An 11890-nucleotide genomic window follows, 5' to 3' on the forward strand; every position below is an offset into this window, starting at 1 on the left:
CGGTTGTAACATTTGTCTAATCGGTTAGAAATGTGCAAACTTGAGGCCCGAGCTATTTTGAAGGCGCCTTGATTTTGTGAAACAACTAGATAAAAGCTTTAATAATCTAATAAATTAGATAAAAGCTTTAATCAATTAGAATGTCATAGTAAGATTTTATTGAAATTTCCTTTTTGAGCCAACCTATGGGCTATAAATAGAGATTCCATTTCTCATTCCAAATCATCCAGAATTATGTTTTGACACTTTCAACTCTCCCCCCTCTCTCTCTCACATACACACACACACACACACTATCTCTCTCTCTCTCTAAACTTTTCTTTAACTTTCTCTCACTAATGTTTTAGCCTAAGTGCTTTTGTGAGAAAAGTCATTTTGTGGGTGAGGAATATTTGTAATTCTGGAAAGGATAGAATTGTAAATTCACCAAGGGAATATTTTCTGTATACCTTGGTTGAATATTGTCCATTTAGTGATTTATTTGGGTTAGAAGCTAAACCCGTTAAAAGCTTTAGTTTAGGATTGTGTCATTCAATCCTAGTCTAGGATGGAGATCGGCACGTGATAAAATCTCCTAGGTTCTTTGTTAGTTCGGTATTAAAACCAAGATAGGTTAAAACCCAATCCGGTATTAAAAGATTCACAGGTTCGAGATCAACCTGGTGTTAAAATCTCATAGGTTATTGGTTATCCCGTATAAAACCAAGGATTTGACCTCAAGGATTAGGAACTTGAAGACTAACCACTCTAAGGTCCTTGTTTATGAAAAGAATACTAATAGCTTCAATCCACCATTAGAAAGGAAGATTATCCACTTCACTCTTGAGGTTCACTGAAGAAAAGACACAAACACCCTCATCTTTCGTCTTGTATTATTTGGTTGATGATCAACCAACATATCCTTGTATAAGAGGGTTTGTGAGTCTTTCTTACTAAAAGCTCTCAACGTTTGTTGGAAACTCTCAAGATCAATTCTTGGGGACAAGAATAAGTCATTTTTGACCGAACCTCTATAAATTCTTGGTGTTCTTCTTCTTCTTCTTCTTCCCTTAACTCCTTTAATTTTCACAAATTATTTTCTACATTTTATTTTCCGCTACTAAGATTTTCAAAAATATTTTTAAACTCTAATTTTATTTCATAACATTTTTCAAAACCACAATTTTTCAAACCACACAATTGGAAACTAAATACATATTTCATGAGGAATAATCCATTGATTATTCACCAAAATGTCACTGACTTTAAAGTTGAATCTGTTCTTCCAAGATTCAGAAACATCAAGAATTTCCTCTATAGGTTGATCAACATGCTAGCAGTCAGACCACATATTTATGGATGAGCCATTCCCCAAGCAAGCTTTATTCAGAATCACTACAAATTCAGCCTTCACACTGCTCCAAGCAAAAAAAGGATATGTGGTGATGAATGGGAGTATAACCTCTCACAGGCATGCTTCTCAAAACTGAGCCCAGGTTCCAACCCCCTCTTGAGTAGGGGCTTACAAATATTCATCCAGGCAACTGTAACCAACTTTCTTTGATTTAGGTCCCCTAACCATATAAATTACCTTGTCCATTTATCGAAACACTATAACAAACACCTATTTACCGATACACTACATTGAAAAAATAAAATAACCTAATTTTCAAAATCGATCAAATCGTCTGCATGTACATAAACTGTTTGAATAGAAGTTATAGACCATTCTTTAAAAAATACACACTACATATCAATTAAGGATTCATAAATGTCTTTAGTACATAAAATATAACTATTATTTTAAAAATCATGTACTTAATTTTTTAAATATTTATTATTTTTTAAATGCACAATTTTATTTGTAAATTGTTTAACACGAAGGCAAGTGTTACATGACCATACTTTTAATGAAATTGTAAAATAAAAAATAATGATATAAAATAAAATTATAATATAATAATATAAATTTAATTACAATTTTAATCTTTTTATTTTATCTGATTCTTAAAATTAGTTTCTTTATTTTAAATATAAACTATTTTGATCCTCTCTCATTTTTTTCCACTTAACATTAATGAGGTGTTAGTTTTGAACTTATATATTTTTATCTATATAATTATTTGTTACATTTCAAAAATAATACGTTGACTGTTTAAATTTAAAATATAAAAAGTTAGTTTTATTAATCAAATAAAATAAGAAGATATTGAAAAAACACCGTTCGGATCCGGGGTCCAAAGCGTCACGTCCTGTTTGTCCACCTCTAAATCGATTCTTCCTAATTTTGTATAAAGAGAAGAAAGAGTCACTCGATCCGCCGGAGACAACAATAATACCTTAATGCCAAGATCTCCCCAATTCTAAACTCCATCATACTAACCCTCCATACCGCAACCGACACCATTTTCAAGTAAGAAAGAGCATAAAGACCTAGGAACTCTTTCCGCAAAGTAAAGTGTCAAAATGTGAAACATAGTTAATTTTATTTAGGTGTAAAAATATGACACGAATATATATATATATATATATATATATATATATATATATATATATATATATATATATATATATATATATATATATATATATATATATTTGAAATAAAATGATTGACTTCGAATATAAAGTAAAATAGATGAATCAAAATTATTATGAAATAGATGAATTAAAATTATAATTGATATATTGATAAAAAGTTGTGAATGTTATAAGATTGAATATCTTTATTAAAATTTCAGTAGTATTTATTGTTTTTGGATATTATTCATATTTTATAAAAATTTATACAAAAAAGAAAGTTATTATTCGTGACTAAAACAAAACTAACGAAAAAACAAAACTTGGTTGTTTTTAATGCAAAAAAACGTGATAAATATACTTCACTAAAATTTCTTACCAATTTCAAAAGGACAATATCGTAAATAAATCCTTAAGCAAGTTCAATTATAGCATCAATAGCTTTCATCTCAAAACAGAATCAAACTTCACTTCCTTTTCTTCCTCACACCACACACCACCACCTTTCTCCAATCACACCTCCCTTAACCGCTTCTCAACCGATGCCGAGCCACGAAATAAACCAACACCGGTCCAAAACCCGACCGTCCACATCAACCTCAGCAACCCGTCCAAACCAACCGGTCCAACCGCGAATCCCGCTACGGAGACTACTCCGAGTAGCTTCCGTAGCAAGCGGAATCCAATTCGGTTGGGCTCTACAGCTCTCACTCTTAACCCCCTATGTTCAGCAACTCGGCATTCCTCATAAATGGGCGAGTATCATCTGGCTCTGCGGACCGGTCTCCGGTCTATTCGTCCAGCCGTTGGTTGGACATTTAAGCGACCGGTGCGCGAGCCGGTTCGGTCGGAGGAGGCCGTTTATTTTAGTCGGCGCGACGTCGATCGTCGTCGCGGTTGTTATAATCGGTTACGCGGCGGATATTGGCTGGCTGATTGGGGATGATGTTAGCCAGAGTTATCGGCCGTTTGCGATTGGAGTTTTCGTGTTCGGGTTTTGGATTCTTGATGTTGCTAATAATGTTACGCAAGGGCCTTGTAGAGCTTTGCTCGCTGATCTTACCAGTAAGTGCTTTTTTCTGATCCCTGATTTGATTTTTGATTGATCATGAGGCTTTTTTTTTGGTAAAGTTGGTGAGTTGTTGTTGACTTTGATGACTCTGATTTTTGCTTTATATGATGAATTATTGATGACTTGATTTTACCAAATTTTGTTTGTGAGATTTATTTATTGTTTATATATATAAAATACTGAATTTGGTGTTTGATTAGGAAAGTTGGTAATTAATTGGTTATGTGATTTAAGTGTTGATTAGGTTGGTAATTTAAAATGCATGATTAGCAAAAAAAAAAAAAAAAAAGGAAATTTTTTACTATTGAATTTTGTTGGGTATTGGTGTCATGTAATTAAAACTAATTTAAATATATTAAATTAAATTATTATATTTAAATAAGTGAAGATCAAGAAGGTGATGTTACATTATCATTAGATTATGGTTTGATGGCCAACCAAACTATAGGACCGAAATATTTATCCAATAAATAAATAAATAATAATGCCACGTGGCAAGATTCGTTGAGGGCTTGTTTTGAAATTGTGGACTATGGTGTGGGATACCACATGATTTTTTTACTTTAGCTATGGACTTGTATTTTGGTAGAAATGTATTGTAAAAAGGTGAAATGCTAGTTAAGAAATAATGAAAATATTATTGATATTTTGTTGTTTTTAAAAAAAGCATACAATTCTTTGTTAATATGTAAAATTAACACATTAACTTTTAAGATTAATTTTCATATTTTCTGATAGATTTTAATTGGCATCTATTATTTTATTTTAATAGATAAAGAGGGGAGTTTATTGAATGCTAAACTTAATCACTTAATAATCCTGTGTCAGTTAGTTACCATTGGAATGATTCTATTTCTTCTATCTATGTTATGACTTGGCTGGAACCATCGTGATAATGGAATTTGATTCGGGACCACATTGCTTTGAAGTTTTATTGAATTTTATTGGCATTTGGAAGCTTGTTTTGCTCAAGGCTTATGGTTTTTATTTATAAATATGTGTTCATTAGTACTGATTGCATTAGTGTCCGGCGTTACTAAAATATCTTCCGTTCAGCTCCCGTTCCGTTCCCTTTTTGGGATGGTTATGCCGTGCCGCTATCCGAGAATGATAACATACCTTCTATCTATATTTATCTTCAAGATTTTCACCTGAAAGGAAAGTAAGTCATGTGAAATCTGAAACAATTAAAGGGAAAATATCCTGGAGGAAGTGAGGAAAAATGTAGATTATACAAATTCTCGTCAATCCAATGTGATTTGGATCCAGGTTCCAAAATCACTGAAGTCTATGAAAAGGTCCAAAAGAGTGGAGTATTTGTTGATTCAAGGAGGTGCGGTGCATCATGCACCTGGTCAGAATTAGTCGGGGATGTTCTTAGTCTTACCGACTGCCTAGATGGTAGTAGTGAGATCAGGGAGAAACAGGTGTACGATTTGTGACATATAGAAATATATAAGCAAAAAGGGTAAAGAGTAGAGTAGTTAGAGTAGTAATGGACACTTTTGAATCTGCCCGATCGTTGTTTTTATTTCTTAATGCCTTTCTTTCTTCTATATTTTCTCGCACCTATCAATTGGTAACAAAGTTCTCAACCTTAGGAGCTTGAATGATGAATATAAGAGTGATTGATGGAGTCCTTAGTTGAGTGTTTGGACAGGAATTGAAAACCAAAAGCCGGCTTTGTAGCTTTTGCATGGGAAAGTGCGAACTTGCACTCGGGATCGGCCTTGACGTTGATGAACTGTGGTGAGGTTTGTGGAGGATGAGAGCTATGGGAGCCAAACTTGGGGGTTACATTCAGACGAATGGAGGAAGATTAACCTCTGTTATATGATGTCAGAGGAAGGAAGCTCGAAATCCTTGTATAACCCTTCGGACATTTGTTGAGCAGCAAGGTGGTCGTGTGTAGGGGGAGAAATCCAGACAGAACTGAAATTGCCGGTCTATGAGTCTTGGCATGAGTTATGGGATCAAGTGTTCCTGCTGGAAGCCATGGATTCTGACTTGTGAAGGCATAAAACGATTGTGGAAGAAAATGAAAGGGGTGAATATTTCTTGCATGGGTCTAGATGAATTGATGCAAGCTGGACACCTATTTACAGCCATGAGCCGGACCCAAGTCATTGCTAGGGTGAGCAAGTTAAAAAATCTGTCAAGGCCCATTTTCTCAAAACCCACTTCAGTATTTTGTTCTATGATAGATAGTTTTCAAAGAAAGGTGTTATGGAAGTAGGGAAGGTACAATTGTCGCATTCCACGCTACCCTGTGTCACTCTCATAGTCTTTTCAGCCATTCTGCATTTCCCGCTTTCAGGTTTCATCTTCCGCCAGACAGTATTTCAATCAGATTGTTCTTCTACGTCAGTCTTGCAATTTTGTTATGCGTTCATTCAGCCGTCAGCACGTTCATCTTCTTCGTTAGCCTGCATTCTTTCTGTCTTTCCGCGTTCCCCCGCGTGTTCTTTAGAATATGTATCTGTATTTCGACTTCGTTGCGTTGTCGTTATTCTAGCTGGAATCTGCCATGGAGGGTTATCTCTGCCGTAAACTGTAATAAGGTTATCTCTGCAAAGGTGCCCAAGCCTTCCAAGGGCAAAGAAAATAATGTCTTTGGGCCAACACAGCAATGGAGGGTCAAGGATCGTGAAGAGCAACCTTCCTTCTTGCTAATGTTAATTTGGGTTTTGTGACACTCAAAATGATGTCCCTAGAAATAACCCTGAGAAGATCTCTAGAGAGTAAATATAATGCATTCGCAACCAGATTAAGTACTAAAATTTCACCACAAAACTCTCATACCTTTAATTCTTTCTTTTACCATTTGGCAAATACTAGAGAGTAGAGACATCTTAGTAAAGTTGTTTGGGTACTGATGATTATACTGTCGCGACAAAACCACATTATGAGGTGCCTTGATCTCCTCTTGCAAATAGTATAGATGAAAGAGTCTCTTCTTCAAAGAAAAAATTAGTCAATTCTACAAAGTCTGAAGTTATTCCTGATAGTCATGAACATATTGTTCCAGAACAAGAGGTGCCTAATATAGGTAATGTAATCGTTGCAACAAAGTTTGTGAGTTCAGTATTTGTTGATGCCAAAAATTCAAATCTCAATGTTATCCACGATATGAAAATTCTTGCCAAGTTGAAGGTGGGTGAATAAAGTCGATTCAGATGATGACAGAATCTCACCTGAGGATATTACCACTTAAGATTACATCTAGATCTAAAAAGTATATACTAAGGGAATATATAAAACTTTCACTAAAAGCAAAGCATTACTACTTTCAGGCTAGGGGTGATCTTAAATTTATTTAGCATTTAGCTTGTTTTGTTTTTTTCTTCTGAGTTTTGTTTATGTCCCCCCCATATTTTTCTTCATCCTTTATTTTAATCTATTTCTAGGCTTATAGAAAAAACAAAGATGGTGTTATATTAAGGAGTTATACAAACAAACAATGCTCATCCAAATTAAAACACATTAAATGTATTGTTTTTATGTTGATCATACAGGCTACTTATTATGCAAATGAATATGATCAATTTGCAAAAAAAAGACATTGATGCCCCTCTTTCTTTTTTTAATCTTTTTCTTATAAATGTTAGGAAATGATGCTCGAAGGACACGTGTTGCAAATGCTTACTTCTCTCTGTTTATGGCCGTTGGTAACATTCTTGGCTATGCAACTGGATCATACAGTGGTTGGTACAAGATATTTACTTTCACAATTACCCCTGCTTGCTCTATCAGTTGTGCAAATCTCAAGTCTGCTTTCTTTCTCGACATTATTTTCATTGCGGTAACGACATATCTCAGCATTGTGTCAGCTAATGAAGTGCCTCTAAGTTCAAGTGGGGCAGCACATGCTGGAGAAGGGGCTGGAGAGTCAGGTGGTGCGGAAGAAGCTTTCATGTGGGAATTGTTTGGGACATTCAAATATTTTTCAATGCCTATCTGGATAGTACTGTCTGTAACTGCTCTAACATGGATTGGGTGGTTCCCATTTACTCTATTTGATACTGATTGGATGGGTCGGGAAATTTACGGTGGTGATCCAAATGGAGGCCTTGTTTATGATTCTGGAGTTAGAATGGGAGCACTTGGTTTGTTGCTTAATTCAGTTGTTCTTGGAATAACATCATTGCTCATGGAAAGACTATGCAGGAAGCGAGGGGCTGGTTTTGTGTGGGGACTCTCAAATATCTTTATGACTATTTGCTTTATGTCAATGTTAGTATTAACCTATGTGGCAAAGAGCATTGGCTACGTAGAAAAAGGTCTACCACCACCAACAGCCATTGTGATCGCAGCAGTAGCAATCTTTACCATTCTCGGGTTTCCACTGGCAGTAAGTTACTCTGATCTACGCCAGATGTAGAATGTTCATTTCCTGTCCATATATAAAAGGGGGCTTTTATGTCTCTAAGCCCATTGAAATAGAATCTCGAATTCTATTTTTCAATTCTTTTTTGCTATTATATTGGCCAAATACATGTGAGTTATGTTAATTAACTTGTGCGTGGCTGCATAATCTCCTCGACTCAAACTGAATTGTCTTCTTTAACTTTCTTTTTGCGTACATTTCTGATTCTCGTGATAAATTTGTATGAGTATTAACATGATATGCATGAAATGGAAAATGAGCTGAAATTATATAGTCTATTTTATTAATTTCATTTAATTTATGTTATTTACTTAATGCAGATCACTTACAGTGTTCCATATGCCTTAATTTCCACACATATCGAACCATTGGGACTTGGCCAAGGTGGGTTTCTATTAATGTCCTTGTTTATTCTTTATTGAAGATATGACTACAAGACTAATCATTTGGATTCTTGGCACTTACAGGGTTGTCAATGGGTGTCCTGAATCTGGCAATAGTGGTCCCGCAGGTATTTCTTCTTTTGAATTCCTTTTATGTCATATATGGTTAGAGTTGCACTGATCTTATTTTGTTGTTTTCATAAACCTTTTGGAAGTACAATCTTATTAGATTTTTATTTGAACACAGTCAACTTGTATAATTTAAAGGAAAATGCTAACAAAATGCCACAGGGCATTGTTTTAGGAATTAAAAGAGGATATTTTTGAATTTGTAAGGCGAGGACTACCACTACTTATAAATATATGGTCAAGCCTTGTTTCATCAAATATGAAACTCTTAACACCTCCTTCATGCCTAGTACGGGACATCTAAAGCGTGACCTGAGCGGTCCGTTAGCAGAAACATGATATCAGGTGACTTAGAGAGAAAGTAAAAGAAAGGAAGAGTATGAGAGGCGTATGCTGAAACTTTGTGTCGTAATTGCATCACGGAAATTCTGGTATATATGCATTATACAATTATGAGCATTAAGGACAAAGGAATATGCTATATCATTCTGGAATATTATGGCATCTTTCTTCTTCATTAATGTTTATAATTGGAATAGTTTAAAAATATACTCCTGACTAATACCATTCATGATTCGACTCAAGCAGGAAAAATGAGTAGTCCAATAATCTTGAATTGGTTAAAACTTCTTATGGATCAATCTGTTAGAGGGTGTTAAAAGTTCTACATCAGACAATATATGACTTGAACATATGTTTATAAGTGGAGACAATCTTCACCTTACCCGCCATATCTTCAAGTAGTGTGAGTATAAATCTACCACTTCACAACCAACACAATTAAGGTATTGAAGGGTGCAATAATGAAAGCAACCCAAATATCGCAATTAGGCATATCTCTAAGTAATGTTAGATTAGATCCACCCATTTACAGCCAACACAATGAAAGTGTTGGTGGGTGCAATGAATGAAGGCAGCCCAAATGTCTCGACTAGGTAGCGGGCAGACTGCACTGAAGCAGAATGCTGAGGAGTCCCACATTGAAAAGGATATGGTCTTAACATGTGTTTATATGGCGGGGGTAATATTCACTCTACTAGGTACCGGTTTTGTAAGATGAGTTAGACCCAACCAGTACATTTCATCATGGAATTTTCGGAAGAGGGGAATGGTAGTTATATAAGGACTTGGGTTTGGGCCTTTGTCCAATAATACTGAATTGGTTTAGAATGCTTACGAACCAATATTTTAGAGGGGAATAATAGTTATAAAAGGTCAAGCTGTCAGGTACAAGTTAGAGGGGAATAATAGTCAAATAATACTGAATTGGTTAAAACTAATTACAGACCAATCTGTTAGAGGGGAATGTTACCATCAAAGGACATGGATAACTAGGGGGGAATTCATTCAGTATCCTGTCAGGTTTCAACTCCCCCTTATAGCTCCAGATATGAACAAAACACCATGAAAAAGGTCAAGCTGTCAGGTACAAGTTACAATATGTTGTCAACCTGTAGCAGAAATTTCACCAACTTAGAGATTGATTCAAGTCTTGACTTTTGTCATAAAATTGTACATAATTCTTATATCTTTCCAACAACCCTCAGATCATCACATTTGGACATTTGTACCTCTATCTAGGATCTTATAATGCTTCTGCACCAATGTTTAAAATTACAGACCCCACACCAAATTATGGACTCATCATTACCCAAGAACTATTCTCACACATGTAGTATAAGTGGAATTTTGTGTACTTCATTGTTTTGATTTGTTCAAATTTTTGTTGCCATTCAAAATTTCATTGCAACACAAAAAAAAAATAAGTCCATTTTTATTTGATAACACAGAAGAAATATCAATAGATAGAAGAGGATAGGCACCTTATGCGGTAACAGAGAATAAAGATTAAAAAAGAAAGAGCGGTTAGAAATAGTAGATGCAAGAATCTCAATATATAGTATTGCGAACTAGAGTGTCTGTATGGTGTTAATTGGCTCCCAACAGTGTCGTCTATGGCGGAGAGCCAAAATCCCGCCATACCAGTCGCTTGGTGGTGCTGTCATTGCGGATTATGGCGGAAAAACCTGCAATATCAGGCTAATATTGACCATTGCAGCAAGTCCAAAAACCGCCACATATATCTGCCATGGTGCCGCCATGGCTAATATTCGGCAACATTGCTCCCAACATACAAAAGCATACTAAAATTTACTTTAACTAGTCTTAAGTGGGGTGTTTATATTGTTACATGCAGGACCTAAATCTAAGGTGAGTTTGTAGTAAAGTTTACCCATAACTAAAAGTCTTCCCTTTACTTAATGGTCAACTTGCACATTTTCCACTTTATTAACTTCATCTTGCAATATGGTACTGGGATGGTTGCCGCTGATCTGATGACAGGATCTTCCAACTTGGCTTTCTTTTAAAAAAAAGGTTTTCTCTTTGATTTTGTTTGCATTAGAGGCATGGTTTCATTACTTGTCCCTGAAAAAAGATCTTGTCCTCAAGGTTGATGTAAAAGATTTTTCTCTTGACTTGAGTAATTTATTATTCTACCAGTTTCTTCTTTTAGAGATCAATCATGCCATTGATCTAAGAGTTCATGAGGTTAGCTTCAAATCTGAATTAATAGGTAAAGGCGGCATGGTATTGGCAGTATCTTCCGTCTGTAAATAGGTCTTACTCTTGCCAAACTTAAGAGTCTACCTCGATTTTAGGAAGCTTCCATAGAATTGATATGTAGACTTATATAAAAGGAAAACTTCCAAGTTCGTGTTCTTTATTGTTGCAAAGTATCAAATGTAATTCCAAGTTATTGATGGTTCATGTTTTATAAAAGAAAACTTTGTAAAAAGAGTGTAGTTTTGATCAGGATTTGAGTTTTTGGAGTTACTAAGTTACATAATTATCATGTTTTAAACAGATCATAGTGTCCTTGGGAAGTGGACCATGGGATCAGTTATTCGGTGGAGGAAACTCTCCAGCCTTTGCCGTGGCAGCGGTTGCAGCCCTTTTTAGTGGACTCTTGGCTTTATTAGCTATTCCCCGAACTGGTACACACAAGCCTCGAAGCCGTGTATGAGGTATCACATGCTGTTTTCTTTTGGCACTTATTTATTTTGAAGAGGGACAGTGAAAATGAACAGGTCGAAAGAATTTGTAAATAGTTATTGTTTCTGTTGCCTTATTCTTGAGTTTTCCTCTCCTCAAGATTTCAACCTCCCCCTCATTTTCTAATGAATCAATGAAACATTGGCTGTGTTGTTATCTTATTGGTCAATATTAAAACGAACAGCCTGATTTTCGTGGGTTACTATTTTCTGATGCAAAGAATGCTTCGGTAACCAATTTTTTGCCAAAATCTCAATAATTTGAGTAGTCTGTTTAAAATATAGAGGTTGGTTTGCTGTAAGGAAAGGACAACAATACTTTTCTTGATGTGTAAGTAACAATATAAAACAAGAAATTCATATATAA

At 35.2% G+C, this 11890-nt stretch overlaps 1 protein-coding gene across 1 annotated transcript; it reads left to right on the forward strand.

Moving 5' to 3' along the window:
• The first annotated feature begins 2905 nt into the window (after positions 1 to 2905).
• On the forward strand, positions 2906 to 11890 carry LOC131631504 (sucrose transport protein SUC4-like). Its single transcript, XM_058902300.1, has 5 exons — positions 2906 to 3564; positions 7180 to 7922; positions 8279 to 8342; positions 8426 to 8469; positions 11337 to 11890. Exons 1-5 carry the CDS (start codon positions 3042 to 3044, stop codon positions 11493 to 11495), a joined length of 1533 nt encoding a protein of 510 aa, XP_058758283.1. The 5' UTR covers positions 2906 to 3041; the 3' UTR covers positions 11496 to 11890.

The sequence above is a fragment of the Vicia villosa genome, unplaced genomic scaffold (genome assembly GCF_029867415.1).
Source record: "Vicia villosa cultivar HV-30 ecotype Madison, WI unplaced genomic scaffold, Vvil1.0 ctg.000835F_1_1, whole genome shotgun sequence".
Classification (NCBI taxonomy): Eukaryota; Viridiplantae; Streptophyta; class Magnoliopsida; order Fabales; family Fabaceae; genus Vicia; species Vicia villosa.